Consider the following 18241-nt stretch of genomic DNA (forward strand, 5'->3'; position numbering starts at 1 on the left):
CGAACATGCTTGGCTTCCAGTTCTGAGCACTCGGCGAAATGGGCTCGCGATGGGCAAACAGTGGGTGGCTAATGCCAGATCTGGATGTGCAATTTACTCAGCAATTACAGTGTCAGAAAAACCTGAGGGGTGGCAGAGGATTAAGGGGATTCTTAACACAAGGTCGTCGAGGAAGAAGACACTATTTAGGCTGATACATGCTGAACCAAACCTGGGGTTATGTCAGGGACGAGCCATAGTGACTTTGTCAGGTGCATAGGTAATTCTATGTCTCATGTTGTATTATTTTACTGGCCTGCAATCTGATGTAAAACCAGGATAGTATAATCAAAACCATTCTTGCAGGTGCTCTTTTCAAGGTGTCTGAACATCATGACATAATAATGAGGTAAACTGTTATATTGTGAACGTTTATAAATAATTTAACATTTTAATCTGGTAAACGACCACAATACTAGTCCACTAGTCGCGGTGGTGCTTATACTCATATTTTAAAGAGTATAATTAAAGAGATTTTAATTACATAGTTTTCGATAGAATAAATAATCCATTTGAATGTGCGCCTGTTTGTGGCACCGATAGTTCGGGGTATGTGAGGTGAGGTCGGTGGGATTTTCCAGGACAGAGAAAAACGCGACAAATCTGTAACACATGGTGAGGTCAGGCTCCAGACTGAACTAGGCTACTAATTAATTACCCTGTTCCCAATCTTCGCTATCGAACGTCGTTTTATCTAACACAACAGAGAGGAAAGAAAGGCATGATAGCCTATGTCTCCCAGTAGCATCACGAAACCTACCATTATACAGGATATTTACATTCCATGGTAAATCTCTGAAAGTTATTAAATTATTTGTTAAATGAATTTGTCAGCTTGGTTAGGAACAACGGCGATACATTGTCACTGTTTTATCATGCAACCACTGACGCTTCACTGTGCTCGTATGAGGATGACACTTGTTTGCCGGTGAAAACACAGCCTCAGCGACAGCGCGGCGAGATGAGCGATGTCATTGGTTGAGCACAGTTAAGGAAGTGGCACTGCATCATCTGACTAGCCGTCACCAACCATCTGACCGATTCTACCGACAACATGGCCCCCACGTTGGAGTTCTCTGCTGTAGCTATGATGTACTCGTTACTTGTGTTTGTGGCAATAATACCGTCGGCTGCGGCATTTGACGGTGGCGATGCAGTAGCGCTGCTACTCGGAGTGACCATCACGGTGGTAGGCGTCTGTGCCGGCTTGGGGTGGTATGCGCGTAGAAGAAACGGACAGTTTTGAATTCACCGAGCTGCTGTAAGTTGCAACAGGCCATGTACCCGGAAATATACTGTTACTGCCCTCGCTTCAAATTCGCCTTCATGAGAGTGGTACGGTGACTTTTCTACTAAGTGAATCTCTAAAAACCTCTCTTCTCCGCGGTACAATATCTTTACCCTCGTGGAGCACTGAACTACAACTTCGTCCACAATGGAGAGGGAAGGAAATGAGAACTGAATACGTTTGAAAACCTATCGCTACCTACCCCTACCCTAGCACAAATGTGACAGTGACGTTGGTCATGCTGTCCACATCTACAGTAAACTACAACACTTGAACTGACTGAAGTAACTTCTGGAGTGGACTGAAGAATCACGAATAGGCCTAGCTACGCTCAGTTCACGTTGATGACTGGACCAAAGTGTAACCCTTTGCCTCGCTGGCTACGCTGTACGCTTGTCTCACGTTTGTGTTCAGATAGTCACATCATAATCATTTTATGCCTGCCACCTTAAACTTGTCTCTGACAGGGTTGCTTTTCTATGCAAAATCGTGCTCTTGCAGAACGAGCTGTGCGTAAATGTTGAGTGAATAGTGTGTGCTATATACTGTATTTCTGTAATAAAATTGTACAACCTCTGATATTTTGTGCACTATGATTTTGCATAACCTCACATACACACTGAGCTCTCAGAAAAACGGCTTTCACATGTCTACATGAATCATCAATGAACACATTAACTATGGCTTTGAAAAAAACGGCTTACAGATATTTTGTTCCAGGCCCACGTAGGCCTATAATGAATATCTGATGACGTGTGTGAGAGACTTCACTCATTTAATTCCTGCACATCTTATAATTCTCATGCTTTGATTGCTTTTAACACAGAGTATGTGGACAGAAAGCTACTGCTCGCGCAGAGCAATGCCCACTTCTCCGTGAAGTGTGCGTCAATTATGCATGCCAAAAAAGACTATCCCTAACTGAACTGCTGTCTTTACTTAACCGTTTCCTGACCACTTGGGGGAAAAAAAACAGCCAAACGCGTCAGGTCCCATTAGTCCCGAAATGTTTTCAAATTGTCCCTAGATAGACGTTTATAACAATAACGACAAAATAATAATAATGATAATTAAAAAAACATTTTAGGCATCATCAAGATTAAAGGACCCAGCCACACAAAGAGTGCAGTATAAGAACCCACGTCCTACTCATTACCAAATCAGCTATAGACACGGCTCGAGTCTTTATCACTATCTGACTATTTGAGTGGTACAGGAAATGTTAACGCTTGCGATGGTCTCCCGGAGAGCAGATGCTGCCGGTGTAGACTGTGTGCTACTGCAACAAGAGACCAGCCACGGTTCGGCTTGGATCACAAATAGGATCAGTGCGCATGCTCCGTTCTTGCCGTTTACTGTATATTCACAGTGGAAAAAAGGGCAGGCAACAAAACCAAGGTTTTTTACAGCAAAGTGACTCCTGCAATGTAAATAACCTTCAGGGAGACAAAGAGGAATATCAACAGGTATGGTTTTAATTGATACATTCGTTGCCGTCTCTGTTTAATTGCCATTTGCGTGTGGGTCGAATCGCAGTCAATTCGAAGCGGTTACTTAGAAATTGCTTTGCCTAATGGATGTGCGGTTTGGCTACAGTCAGTCCAGCGATGTACTGTCAGAAATGCAACGAAAAATATCTTTGTCTTGCATTGGGCGAAACGTCGACGTTTTTGCTGCGTTCTAACAGAGTGATTATGTTTAGCCTAAACGTGAGGATATGTTCAAACATGTATTTGGAGTCTACTGTGTGATATGCCGAAAATCCTGCGACGCAAACATTTTATTTATAATTACAGCTGACAGACCGCTCTCTGTGCATTTGCAATGTCATAGAATCTCATTGTTCGTCTTGGAAGGCATTTTTCTTAGGTGGTTTGGTCATTCGTAGCTCTCTGCGTTATATCCATATTTTAAATGATCATATTATCTTAAAATATTTACAACAAAGCTTCATGTAAATGTCAAATTTCATTTTGTGGATTTCCCCTGTTTGTTGGCTACGCGCGATGCTCCAGAGGCTGTTGATTAATGTTCAGTTCAGTGAACACCCTAATCAAAAGAATGGCTTTTTTTGTGTGAACCCAGTAATTTCAAGCAACAGTCGATCTGTCTGAAACACGAATGCCTAATTCTATGTGCGCCCTCCGCTTTCCCCCCCACAATACCAGGGCTGGGTGACTTGATACGGGGCTTCTCCCGCTAAGATAGCCTACATCAATTCTGCAGGGTATATGGGTGTGATCAACAGCTTTCCTGCTGCATTTCTATAAATGTTTCACAGGCGTTATGCTATAGCGACTAAACAAACCCTCCGATTTAAAAGCCCTTTGTTTGCCGAGCATGTTTTGACTGCCCATAAAATAGGCTACAACACTGACGAAACAATTGTTCGACGCTTCTCTATTTTTAATGTTCCTCCTCTTTGATAACTGGTGTCATTCTGTCGGCGATATTCGTTCGGGTTTCGAGGGCACTCCATATTCATTAGTTGATTATTGTAGCAAGGTTTAATGGTGGTGTTTTATCGACAGATATATACATGCACGACGCCAGCGAGATCACGGCGAGCACTGCATACCATTAGAATTGCAATGTGCATTTTAAACGGGGAAGGAAAGCAGATGACACAAAAGAACACAGACGCACATCTCTTATGCAACTTGTCCACACCTGGAATATAGGCTAACGGGTAGAAACGCACAGAAAACCCAGCACTGGCGTTTTTCTTGGTCAGAGTCAATTCTGATGGGGTGGACATCATTTTTCAGGGCTTTTTTCTTCTCTCTTCTCTCCCCTCTTTAGGTGTGATGAGACAAAAGAACAAAGGATGCCTTAGAACCAAGGCTGCCAACACACGTGGAATCTGCTTCAAAGCACACCAAATGGATATATCGCTCCTCCACGCTTTCAGATCATGAAACACAGCTGAAGCTCCATAGTCCATCTTTATGATCCCTCCATCTATGGCGAACTATAGCCATGCAGGGGACCACAACATCTTGCAGAATGTCTCTCCTCTCGCCACATTCCTCAAACTGACCTCCCTGGGGTTCATCATTGGCGTCGGCGTCGTGGGAAACCTGCTCATCTCCATCCTGCTTGTCAAAGACAAGAGCCTGCACCGGGCCCCCTACTACTTCCTGCTGGACCTGTGCGCCTCGGACATCCTGCGCTCGGCGATCTGCTTCCCCTTCGTGTTCACCTCGGTCAAGAATGGCTCGGCCTGGACGTACGGCACGCTCACCTGCAAAGTGATCGCCTTCCTGGGCGTGCTCTCGTGCTTCCACACGGCCTTCATGCTGTTCTGCGTGAGCGTCACGCGCTACCTGGCCATCGCCCACCACCGCTTCTACACCAAGCGGCTCACCTTCTGGACGTGCCTGGCCGTCATCTGCATGGTGTGGACGCTGTCGGTGGCCATGGCCTTCCCGCCGGTGCTGGACGTGGGGACGTACTCGTTCATCCGCGAGGAGGACCAGTGCACGTTCCAGCACCGCTCGTTCCGCGCCAACGACTCGCTGGGATTCATGCTCCTGCTGGCGCTCATCCTGCTCGCCACGCAGCTGGTCTACCTCAAGCTCATCTTCTTCGTGCACGACCGCCGGAAGATGAAGCCCGTCCAGTTCGTGCCCGCCGTCAGCCAGAACTGGACCTTCCACGGCCCCGGCGCCAGCGGCCAGGCGGCCGCCAACTGGCTGGCCGGCTTCGGGCGCGGGCCCACCCCGCCCACCCTGCTCGGGATCCGCCAGAACAGCAACGCGGCGGGCCGCCGTCGCCTCCTGGTCCTGGACGAGTTCAAGACGGAGAAGCGCATCAGCCGGATGTTCTACATCATGACGTTCTTCTTCCTGGCGCTCTGGGGGCCCTACCTGGTGGCGTGCTACTGGCGGGTTTTCGCCGGCGGACCGGTGGTGCCCGCCGGCTACCTGACTGCGGCCGTGTGGATGAGTTTCGCCCAGGCGGGGGTCAACCCCTTCATCTGCATTTTCTCCAATCGGGAGCTCCGGCGCTGTTTCAGCACCACCTTGCTCTACTGCAGAAAATCCAGGTTACCTAGGGAACCCTATTGTGTTATATGAAGGCTTTGGGGGGGTTGATGTTGGATGTTGTTGTGTGGGATTGTTTTTTTCCCCCATCCCTTCCTCCCACCCCCCTCCCCCCCACCTTCTTCTTATTCTACTACTTCTCCTCCTTGACCATTTCTTCCCGTTTTTATTGTCTCCTTTTTGATCCCGACTTGATTCTCGGGGATTTGTCTCATTGTACAGCTCTCCTCTTCCTCCCCTTCCTCCCTTCCCCTCCCATCCCTCTCTGCCTTCTCCTCTTCTCTCTCCTCCTTTCGCCCAAACCTCCTCCTCTTCCTTGTCCTTGTTACCGTGACAGAGGGAAAAAACTGTCAATCAAAGGCTTCTCCAAATGACTGAACATCAAACATGGAGTTTGAAGGGAATAAGAAAAGCAGGATTCTGAGAAGTCCTCCCAGGTTTATGTTCTAGTAAACAACTGCTGTTTGAAGGCCATTTTGAAGCAAACACGCAAAAAAGAAAGAAAGGAAAAAAAGAAAACCAAGAGAAATGGAACATCAACCAAGGACTGGCAACCTTGCTATGGATAATTTTTTTCAACTGACAACTTGAGATTTAATTTTAGGAATCAGTGGAATTGATTTTTTTTGTTTCAAAGTTGCACTAAAGAGAAGAAATTAAGATGCTTTATGCTCAGATGCATTGCAAAGGACAACTTGTTCTTGTTTCTTTTTCCTCCCAGACTAAGAATATGAATGCTTTAATTTGCATCAGACATCTCATTCACTGTAAAGTACTGCAAAACAGAACACTTTGGGTTCAGAGTTGGAATACACCTTCACAAGAGGATAAAAATTGATTTACAGTAAATGTAAGTGATATCTATTTCATTTTTTTGTCAGCGGGGGTTCAGAAAAAAAAAAAAATGACGTGTGAGTTTTTTTGAAGTTGCAACTTAACTAATTGTTGTTCAATGACTCATTCAGTATGTCTCTATTGTCTGGCATCGTTCATTTTTTCTTATGACATTTTCTATCTGACTAAAAAGGATAACGATGTTTGGATTTAAAAAAAAAAAAAAAAGCTTAACTCTTGAAAACCTTGTGCTACAACAGACGGTGGAAAAACTAGTTAAATGTGTCATGTCCATGTTACCTGACCACTGACGTAATGTCACAGTCTCCTCCGTTGCCACTCCAGGTGTTTTTGCCTTAACGGTTATGATGATCATTCTGTTTTTCGCTGTCGGCAGGTTGACACATTTTCGCTCCTCAAGAGATCCTGACATGGAGAGTTTCTTATTTTCTGTCTCCTCATGTATATGTGAAGTGCATGGTCATTTAGAAAAAGATAACCCACGCTCATGAACATCATCACAGGCCATAAATGATCCCATTGTTTTTGTTCAATTCTGGAAAAAAAAAGGTTTGGTCCACCCCCACGAGTGCTTTAAGCACTGGAAAGCATGTGTGTGTGCGTGTGTGTGTATCTTTGTGTGTGTGTGTGTGTGTGTGTGCGTACGTGCGTGCGTGAGTGTGTGTGTGTGTGCGCGCGTGTGTGTGTATGTGTGCTTGTCCTTAAGTCAGACAGCTGTCACGTCAAGACCAGAGCCTTAGTATGAGATCTTGCACAATTTGTAAAAAATGTAAAAGGAAAAAAAAAACTGTATTTAAGGCACAGCGTCTTGTTTCTACTTTCCTTACATTTGCTCTCTACTGATTGTTTTGAACAACTTACTTTTTTCTCTTGTGGCCATTTTAATATTTATTCTGTATTCTTTTTGTATATTATAGGTAGATAGTGTGTAAGTTTGTGAGTCTTTTATTTTGAAGTCCCGGACGTGAGTACTGTTTCAGTTAGGATTGCATTTGCTGAAAGTTATCAGTGTAATCTGTTGCTTACGTTTTTGGAAAAAAAAATAAAATTTTACATTTTGCAAGCCTGTTTTTTCCCCTTCCAACTTTAAAACAACAACAAACATTAAATTGGGCTGCTCTTGCTTGTATCTATTACAACTGTTCAAGAAAATGTTTTGATTTGTATCTGATTATTCGTTAGCCAGTTGTACAGTGAGAGTGATAGCTTAGCTAACCAGTACATAAGAAGAATACTGTTGGAACACTGAAGAGGGCCTATGTGTTGACTAGGTATTGCAGAGTGTGAAAGAAAAATGTTTTCAAGAGACTGACTTTAGGCAAATCATGCCAACATCTTCATCCAATGTTGTGTCTAAGAATGAGTTTTTGTTATGATAGACCTGTCCTTGCTTTTTTGTGTTTGCATATGAGCTGCTTGACAACAGCTTATTTTCTGTCTTGACATCGATTGCATCATTTTATCCACAAAATGATTATCGCTCACATTGTCCTTATTGCAGACTTCACACAGAGAGAGAGAGAGAGAGAAGAAAGAAAGAGAGCGTTTGGGAGAAAAAAAAATGGCTGCCATCATGAGCAGCTTGTTTGTAAACAACATGGCTCTTGTGCTCGCCAAATGGTGACTTTAAAAAAAAAAAATTCTTGGGTGGGGGGGCCTAAATGCTGCGAGACAAACAATTACTGTTTTCTTTGGAACAGTGTCATTAATGGCGAAAACTAACGGCAACAACACAGGGGAAAAAAATCTCCTCATTCCACAGCATCTGCACTCACAGTCTGTTTCTATTTGCATTTTATACTCAGCTCAGGAGGACATCATTACAGTCTATTTTATGTTCATAATCGGAGGCTGTCGGAAATAGATCATGCCCAAAATGGCATCAGACCTAGATTCGTGTGTGTGTGTGTGTGTGTGTGTGTGTGTGTGTGTGTGTGCGTAGTGTGTGTGTGTGTGTGTGTGTCCTTTCCTTTCCTTTCTCTTCTCTTCTGTTTTTGTTCACTATCTCAAACAATGGCAGATTGTTGATTTGTTGATGAAACCCTGCAATGTGAACCTTGCTTTTCAGAAGAGGTTGAAAATAGCTTAGCTTGATTGGTGGTGGTGGATGTGGTGTGTATGGTGTGTGTGTGTGTAAGTGTCTGCGTGCGTGCGTGCGTGCGTGCGTGTGTGTGTGTGTGTGTGTGGAGTGGGGTGCACTATAACCTGTCCTTCACCTGCCCTATCCATATGCTGTTCTTCTTCATGGACTTGTCTTTTTGTTCCCTGTGCTATTCTTGAGGCATTGTGCATCTGAGATGAGGGTTCACCATCTTAGGTATGGGAAAGTGGTTCTTGACTGTCTGTAGGCCTTTTCATGACAGGTGATCTATCTATCTATCTATCTATCTATCTGTCTATCCTCCAGTGTTCCTTTTCCAATCTATTGATCTGTGTATCAGTTGTAAGGAGAGGTATATGGAGATGGATCTCATGCAATTGTGTTTTTGATGGGAGAGGAACTGCCCACACGTGGGCCTATATGGTTGGATGCTTGGTGCTGATGCTGCAGCCTCGGTCGAAGAGTCATGACAGCTAAGCGGCTCCTTGGTGTTTGTAGTTTGATTCAGCCTCAGAGGGATTAAACTACAAATGGTGGAGGGGTGATGGGGTGACCGGGTGGTGGTGGGCAGATGATCCTAGAAGTGAGAGATCTCTCTTTTTTCCTTTTCTTTCTCTTTCTTTTCCACCCCCTCCTTCCCTCGTTCTCTGCTGGGTCCGTGCCAGAGGCATGAACTGAAGCACTGACCAGTGCCAAATGGCGTGTGAGCGGAGAGAGAGAGATAGAGAGAAAGACAGAGGGAGGGTGAGAGAGAGAGAGAGAGAGAGAGAGGGTGATAACCCCTCATCTGTGGCCGATGATGTCATCACGGGCGAGGAAACGCCATCTGTTGCCTCTGATCAGCTTCTCCCAGCATGCCGTGTGTTCTCTTCTTTGTGGGTTTTTCTCTGTGATGCTGCCAGCATCCGATAAACACACACACACACACACACACACACATACACACACACTGCAATGGGGTTAGACAGGTCTCCGCAACACCGGAACACTTGTACGATCAATAGATTTTTAACACTCTGACATCAATAATGTTTGTGAGGAAATGTTGATGTATAATATAGCCTTTAGGGGGACTGCAATGATTACTGTAACTAAACATCTGCTGAATCCTTTAGCATATCTGGCTTTCCATGGTATCAGCCGCATTCATCTGTGTACCTTACAGCCTACCCAGCAGAGTAGCCTTGGAGGCTGCAACTCTTAACATGGCAGACAGATTGTTGCTACGTGGCTAAGATGGGCTTGTGGCGTGCAGTTTTTGCGTCGACACGCTGACAAACAGTGGGAAGTGAGTGGGCGACTCCATTAGCACATGGCTAGCGCTAAGCTAATTCACAGCGGGCCGACGCAATCGAGGCTCCTGTTCCCGTCACCGTCTCCTTTGAAATATCACCCAGGAGACACAACCGCTATCGACGTTTTGTGGCAAGTGTGTGTGCCGTTAGTGTGTGTGTGTGCTGTGTGTGTGTTGTTGTGTTGTAACAGCAGCAAAGGGTCTAGCTGCATGATTTCTCATTCTCCCTCTAGTCCTTCTGGTTCCTGTGCTGGCTACATGCTGTTGCATTACAGTAGAGGGTTAAAAATAGCACAGTGGTAGCACTGCCAGTAGAGGATAACACAGACCGAAAAGCTGGTTTGGATATGGTTGTGGATTGGGCCCATGTCAGGCATAGTACTGGACGACATCCGGCCCAAAACGGTTCCAGAATGAGGAAGTTCCTGTCTCTCCAGACTGTTGTTAGTTCCTGTCACCCTACTGCTGTTGGTTCCTGTCACCACGACTCTTGTTTTTTTTTTTTTACACCCTGTCTCACATACACAGTTTTAAATGGTATCGCAAATGCCAGGAGTGTAAAAATCAATGGCCTGTGTCCGGGCTGCAGGTTACTGTTCAAGACTGCAAACCTCTGTGACACACAATGCGTGGCTTTTCCAATCAGTCTCAATTATAGTGCAGAGTTGCAAGCCAACTCTTCAGATGTGTGGGTTGGTGTGTGTATGTGTGTGTGTGTGTGTGTGTGTGTGTGTGTGTGAGTGAGAATGAGCTTGTGCATGCTGTTGTGCTTGCACGTGTTCATTCACCTGTGTATGAGCATAGTCAACTGTATTATCATCATCTGTAGGTGCTTATGTGTGTGTCCATCTATTTGAGTGTGTGTGTGTGTGTGTATGTGTGTGTTGATACGTGTGCATTTGTTGCGCGGGGGGGTTGGGAGGGCAGTTGACGACATGCACGTCAAACGTCCAGCTGTCTCTGAACCCTGTCCGGGACTCTGCTGGCAGTCAAACAGCTGGAGCTGGATGCTTTCAAATCTGTTTGTTGACAAGCTGTCAGGAAAAGCCCAATGTCGGAGCGGACCGTACACTATCTGCAAACCGGCTTGGACAGGCAGGGAGAGAGAGATAGAGGGAGAAAGAGAGAGAGAGAGAGATAGATAGAGAGAGAGAGAGAGAGAGAGAGAGAGAGAGATGGAGGGAGAGAGAGAGGTAGAGAGGTGAGTGGTAGTGGTGGTGTGGGGGGGGGGGGGGGGGGGGGGGGTGAATGTCAAAAATGTAGGGGCTGCAAAACAACCAATCAGAAGAGAAGGTGATGATTGTCATTCCCCCGAGGTTTTCTTGGACAAAATGTTGCTGCGTTTATCTTCAGGCTGGTACCTATTATTGCCAGGGATGACTTTTGAATACTAATCACACGGCAGATAGGCCGCTTTGTTGCCGTGTCTGCTGCTGTTGTCGCTCTTTGGCTTTCTGGAACGATTTGCATGCAGATAAAGACAATTCCTGTTTCGTTCTCTGTATATTTCATCCTTTTATACTCCTTGAGAATTCTCCGGAAAGTCTTCTATTAAATATATTACCTTTGCACAGTGTGAGTCCAGCTGTAGGACTCCATCTATAGCTTTCATCTTTATCTTGAGGGTCCAGCGGTTTTTTTGGCGTCTTTGCTAAATAAATCTCCCTCTCGAGATGTTTTAATGATCATATGTTCTTGATCTGTTATCTGAAATGGTGATTCATTTTGGATGGCATTTATTCAAAGGCTCATGCACCGACACCCACACACCCTTGCACAAACTTATGCCTAGACACCTACTCTCTCTCTCTCTCTTCTCTCTCTCTCTCTCTCTCTCTCGCACACCCACACACACACTAATGGCACCCTATTGGGCGATAGCACTATGATGTTGAAATATGTTTCAGTGCTGGACTGTTCTCCTCTATTCAGGCCAGATTAAAGAGAGTCTGGTCATGTGCTATGAGCCTTTGGGACAGTGTGTGTGTGAGAGTAAATAGTGTATACGTGCACAACTGGGAGTGCAACTGTATGTCAGTAATGGTATATTTATGCGTGTGGATTTGTCTGAGGATGTACAAGTGGGTATGTATTTGAGTGTGTGTGTGTGTGTGTGTGTGTGTGTGTGCGTGTGTGTGTGTGTGTGTGTGTGATATTTCAGCTTTGCAGCAGCAGGACTACCCTTTACCTTGTTAGGCAGCCAGCTTGAGGCCTGTAGGCTTACTGCGAGGACACAGAGGTCCCGGGGAGACACACACACACTCACACTCACACATACACGCACACACACACACACACACACACACACACACACACACACACACACACACACTCATGCCCATACCACGCTGACAGATAAGATCGGCAGGCACCGCCCCCTGGGAAAGACAGATAGAAAACAGCTCGCTCACCGAGACACGGACAAACACACACACACACACACACACACACAAAGTCCCGTGATAATCGGCCCCACCCGCAGGAGGACGTGCGGCACGGGGTCCTGCTCAGTCCCGGGGCGTGCGGCGTCGTAATCCCGCGTTCCGTTGGGATTACCGTCCCTCTCTCCCAGACGGAATGAGAAGCACCACCGCGATACGCATCCCCTCCAGTCACGCTAATCCCACTTGCCGTCCCACACACACACACACACACACACACACACTCAGGAAATCAGCGGATTGGGGCGACAAAAATGAAGACGACGATTGTCAACGCCATAAAGCTGATCGAGATCGCAACCGTTAATCGCATGGTCTGGACAGACTTTACGCGCACGGCACCTACCTGGGGGAGCATGATAAGTGCTTTCCTTCAGATTATAATCTCGTGACGTAAAATCGCTTTCACTGAGAGAGTTGGAGTGAGAGAGAGAGAGAGTGTCTGAAGATGGAACAGGGGGAGCTGGCACAATGTATTTTTCTTATTTGAAACATGAATATAGCTAGTGACCTTACATGAACATGAATATTTAGTTCATATGAGGTTTCCTGGCTGTAGGTTTTGCACACAGACACACACAGACACACATATGCACACACACACACACACACACACACACACACACACCTTCGCCTCCAAACCCCTTGCTCCTCACGATACTTCATGCAGGTGTGGACATCCACGCAAAGTTGGCAGAGGTGAGAAAGCGTTGCTGCCATCTTATCCCACTGCTAACATTTCCGCTTGAAGTGTAAAATTTGCCAGCTACCAGGAAAGACAGAAGAGAGGAGAAAAAAAAAAAACAACACTCTGAATTTTGCCCTTGCTCAGAGGAGGAGAATCCCACTGTGATGTACAATGCTGACATAAAGAGACTTACATATGCACTCTATCCACACACACACACACACACACACACACACACACAGTGCGCGCACGCCTCCCCACTCTCGCTCGCCCAAATTCAGCTTAGTCGGCAGGAGAATGAAACTATAGCATATTCATATCAATATTTATGTGGTTGTGAGCAAAACCATGCAAGAGCAGAAAATGTTAATATTCAGGTTCCTCTCTGAGTTTGCCACACTCAATCTCTTTATTGTGTTTTTTTTTACTGTTGGATGATGACAGAATGGTACATATATACACAGCAACCGCCCCACAGGCCATGATTTTAGTGCTGTTATTTAGTAGGCTTCTATATTACAAAATTGCTATATTCAACATGAATATTGCAGAGGTAATATCAGAAAGTTCATTGCTGGTTTGATGATTATTATTTTTTTTCTCGTATTGATATACTTTTTTTGTGTGTGGCTGTGCATACATATTTGATAGAATTCATTATGTTTGCCTTATGTTATATTCATAGGAATGTTCCGGGTCCTAGGCTCTAATGTAAGATGTGACTGTTACATCTTTCCCTTCCTCCTCCTCCCCATCCCCCCCCCCCCCCCATCTCTTGTGCTTTTTTTGTGTGTGTGCTCTGGCCTGGTCTTCAAAGCACAGCCTGTCCCTGTTACTGTTTCTGTTTTTGGGTGGCCAGCTCTGTGGTGACTCAGCCTTACCGGAGTGTCACGTAGGCAATGGCAACCGGCAGCAGCAGCAGTAGCTAGCTCTCAGAGCCAGACCTGGCGCTAAGTGGCATCAGCCATGTTAGCACAGACTAGGCTAATGCTAACACACACACACACACACACACACACACACGCACACACACACACAAAACATCTAGGCTAGTTCAGTGGCTGTGCCTCAGCGATGACACAGATTGAGCCATTACAGTGGTGTTGCCACTATAATGACTACTGTAGTTAGACTGCTGTCCCTTTGTCATCTCTTAGCCTGCAGCTGTTTCACAGGACAACCAGGCAGACTAGCAGCCCAGCTACGATGCAGGTTGCCCACACAGGTTAATATGCTATCATGCTAATGCTATAACAAGTGTATGATTAAAATGATCATTAAAAGCATTATGTAACAAATCTGGCCAACATTTAATGATTAGTTTCATGGCTTGATAATTAGATAATACTTAAAAAAAAAGAACTGACCCTCAGTAGAGTGTAGACATCCTCCATGGTCTCCTTTAAAGGCACTCCAAGCGATGTTGGGTAAAGTCACTTCTGTTGATGTTCAAGCAAAACTCGCTATTCCCTCCCTCTCCCTCCTATGCAATTGAATCTCTCCTAAACACGCATCTTGTCGGTGATTTGCTGGAACAGTTTGTTATGTTTTTATGGTGCAGGTTGGACCAAGTTGTTGGAGTCTGAGTTGTCCACAGAGACTGTGTTGTTTCACAGTATATTCATGTCAGCTAGCGGATGATGAGGCGATGTCTGCTGCATGTGACAAAAAATGTTTTAGCTGACAAACCACGTAATATCGCTTAGAGCACCTTTAATGTGAATCTCTTAACATTAGGGAGATGTCCACACCATTTATCTGACTCTCTCTCTCTCTCCAGGTTTATGGCAGTCCAAGTCTGGCATGGATGCTGCCAGGAAAAGATTATAATGTAAAGGACCTCAGGCTGCAGTATAAACATCTCGCTGAGTATTTGGAGATTCACTCTTTGGTTTCGTAGTTTTAGTGGTTGTAGTTCTGAAATCCCAGTAAGGATTAACACACAACCACTTGTCCTTCTCCTCCCAAGGGCAAAGTGGAAAATAACAAGAAGCATATATATGCATATACAGTTCTCATAAAAAAAAAAAACTCTAATCCTTCTGATGTTATGGATTACCCATGGCATGTTTGTACTGTTCTGTCGGATTTAAGGAAGCAGGGGAAACAGCAGAAACCCACACAGATGGCAAGCTTTCTGCGTTTTCCTCCGTGGGGCGTCTCCTCAGATTATCCAGTACTGGAAATTTGGAGCAATGAATTAATTGGCCTTGATGCAACTGCTGTTTTATTATCAAAGTGTGTGGATGTGATTCGTCTGGTGGTCTATAATGAAGGCGATAACCTGGTGGAACGAATTACACATTTTCTGCTCCCCGCTGCAACAGTTCTTCTTAATGAGAGAACTTTTTTTGGCGTGTTGGTAATAGGCTATTTGATGACAAAGAACGGTGCAGTTCTCAAGGCTATGTGTGGAGTCCTTTTCTGTATCCCGGCGGTTTTGAGATGCATTTGCTTTTTTTTGTTTTTCTGTTGTTGTGCAACGGATAGCCGTTTGCATTTGAAGCGGTGCAGCTGGCTGCACGGCGCATGTGTCGGTTCATCTCGGGTGCGTGCATGCATGCCTGGACGCATCAGCGTGGATGCTTGCTCACGGTGGTGGATCGGACGTGACGTGTCGTGAAGCATCCCACACTTAGCTGTGACCGTGTCACGTTTTGCACGCCTGTATCCGTTGCACTTCGTGCACATCATTGCAATTCACCAACGAAATATGAATTTGATTTGAACATGTTAGTGACAACTCTGGCATCTCTCTCTCTCTCTCTCTCTCTCTCTCTCTCTCTCTCTCTCTCTCTCTCTCTCTCTCTCTCTCTCTCTCTTTCTCATGTGTGTTTGTGTGTGCTCGTGCATGCATGTGTCTATTGGGGATTGGTGTGAAAGCTAAGAAAGAGTTCAAAGCCAAATTCTCTCTCTCTCTCTCTCTCTGTGTGTGTGTGTGTGTGTGTGTGTGTGTGTGCTGACCTGTTTTGCGTTGCGGTGGAAAATGCTAATTCAGAACGTGCTGCTTGCTTATCACTGCTGTAGGGGAGACACACATCATGCTAGGCTACACCATCCCCGAGGCTAACTACCCGAGCCGTCATTTTTCATCACACGCATATAATATTTAATCACAGTGACTAGGGCCAACACTAAACCATTCTGAAAACAATACACAATATACAATATTCATGCGCCTTATGATAAATGATGCAGCATATTTCAGTCAAAGAATGTCACTTAAGGCACTTCTGACTGCGTATGAAACCTATACAATGTTTCACAAAGACACTTCCCTGGTATGGAGCGTGTCACAGCATGGTTTAGTGAGAATAGCCTGTATAAATAAGTGAGCCAACAATCTGTGATGTTACACATTAGATGTTCCCCTTGATCAGCAACCTACCAGATGAGGTGAAACATTGTTAAACACAAATGACAAGGTAATTTTTTACAGAATAGAAGAGGCAGGTGGGTGCTGTGGCGCAGCAGGCTACAGCACCCGCACCATTTACGGGTCCGAGTGCCCATGGGGACCCAGGTTCGAATCCGGCCTGCGGTCATATCCCAATCCCACCCTATCTCTCTCTCCCACTTGTTTCCTGTCTACCTCTTCACTGACCTATATAATAAAGGCAAAAAGGCCAAAAAAATATACTTAAATTTTTTTTTTTAAAAAGAGGCAGACTGCAGTAGCCGATCTGTTTGAAGATCCACTTTGTAGATGGTCCCATGCACTCAACCTGACAGTCACCTGCACTCAATATTGAGCCATTTAGCCAGTTCTTAGGCTTCCATTTTGTCAATAGTAGGTTTAGCGTGTCTAATTTAATCTACTTTGTTTGCAAAGAGGTATTGTTAGTGTTTTGACACGGCCTATGCACAGACACACCGCAAGAAGCTAGCAATCTGTAAGCCTACTGAAGCCATCCAGTGGACCGGATCTAGAGAGCTAATGGTGCTAGAAAGGGTTCATGGCTCATGTTCTCCTGCAGAGAACCAAGGTTAGATTCAGAGAACCAAGGTTATATTCATTCATCTTTCAGTCGAATTCACTCATTGTCAATACAGTGTACCACAGCCTCAGTGTACCACAGCCAATGCAAGACAAGCATTCACCATGAAACACACCACCCCTTATGGACATTTGCGGTAAAGCAGGTTATATGAACTTCTGCGTTAGCTTCTATTATTCAGTTTTGAATGTTGCCGCTTGTTGGTGGCGCATAGCGTCAGTATATAGCAATGAGCTCAGCAAGAGCTTTTAGCAAATCCTTACGGAGTATTTATGGAGCATGACGTCCTCGGGCATTCATGGTCGATGACATATTTATGAGACGCAGTGTCCTTGTGTTGCACATTTGTAAACATCAAATCCTTAGGACAAAGGGGCATGTTCTGTAGCCTATGCGATATGCAATAGGATGACAATATGACTATGAATGAATAAGACTGCTTGACCTTGGTCTGCTGTTTGCAAATGATAAGAGAGCATAGCATGAGATGCTTTTTTCTAAATTGTATTTGACTAAACAGTACAACAGAGTGAGGGAGTACAAGAGTGTCTGTGAGAGAGGGAGAGATGGGTGCTCGAGAATAGGTCAGCCATTTTGGATGCATCCAAAACAGGTAAGTGGGTGAACCAACACATGCATGTCAAATGGAGAAGGTGAGTGCTGAAATCATGCATCCGCTTATCCACCCACCCACATTCCAGACAGCAGTCCCACATCTGGGCCAGCTCTGGATCAGATCCGCCTTGAGGGTTGGCTTCTGTTATTCCGACTCAAGATTCTTATCCAGATTGTTGCTTGACAACAGATTGTTTTTCCTTGTCAACATTCAGTTTCCTTGTCAACATTCAGTGTGGCACTACCATACCATAGGAGTTTTGATGCTTTGCTGGGCATGCAGCAGTGTCCTTATTCCACACCAATCAGACAGACTTTCTCTCTGTTTCTCGCAAAAACATAGTGCCTTACAGCATTGTGTGTGGGTGGGCTGGATTGGCAGCAAAGACACAAAATACATATGGACGATGTGTGTGTGTGTGTGCGGTGCTTGTTACTGTTGTTGTTTTGACGGTGGTGGTGTGTGTGTGTGTGTCTGCGAATATGTGTGTGTTTGTGTGTGTCTGAACAAGGGGGTGGAGGGCTGTGGGGAAAGGGGAAGGGGGTTAGTGGTGGAGATGAGACGGTTTTGATTTTTTATTTATTTCTTTTTTAAAAAAAGGAAGAAAATCACTTCTTTTCTCTTCTCTCATCTTCTCTCAAAAATCCTGGAGGCTTTAAGACAGCAGCAGGAAAGACAATCTCAGGCAGGCAGCGCTGTTGTTGTGTTATCGTCTGAGAAGTGGGTCCACTGTCTCCCCAGAGGACCTGAGATTAGCTAGTCATAGTGACGGCACGTCAGCCATCGCCAGGCCATCGCTGGGCCAGGCCAGGCCAGGGGAGGACAACAAGAGGCCAATATGTTCAAACACAGACGCAAAAAGACAAGACAGACAA

At 45.3% G+C, this 18241-nt stretch overlaps 1 protein-coding gene across 1 annotated transcript; it reads left to right on the plus strand.

Annotated features, from left to right (window-relative positions):
- Window positions 1–2694: 2694 nt before the first annotated feature.
- gpr85 (G protein-coupled receptor 85) lies at window positions 2695–5438 on the plus strand. Its single transcript, XM_062518373.1, has 2 exons — window positions 2695–2793; window positions 4130–5438. The coding sequence occupies exon 2, from the start codon at window positions 4276–4278 to the stop codon at window positions 5404–5406; it is 1131 nt and encodes a 376-aa protein (XP_062374357.1). The 5' UTR covers window positions 2695–2793; window positions 4130–4275; the 3' UTR covers window positions 5407–5438.
- The last annotated feature ends 12803 nt before the right edge of the window (window positions 5439–18241 follow it).

The sequence above is a fragment of the Sardina pilchardus genome, chromosome 17 (assembly GCF_963854185.1).
Source record: "Sardina pilchardus chromosome 17, fSarPil1.1, whole genome shotgun sequence".
In the NCBI taxonomy this organism is placed as follows: Eukaryota; Metazoa; Chordata; class Actinopteri; order Clupeiformes; family Clupeidae; genus Sardina; species Sardina pilchardus.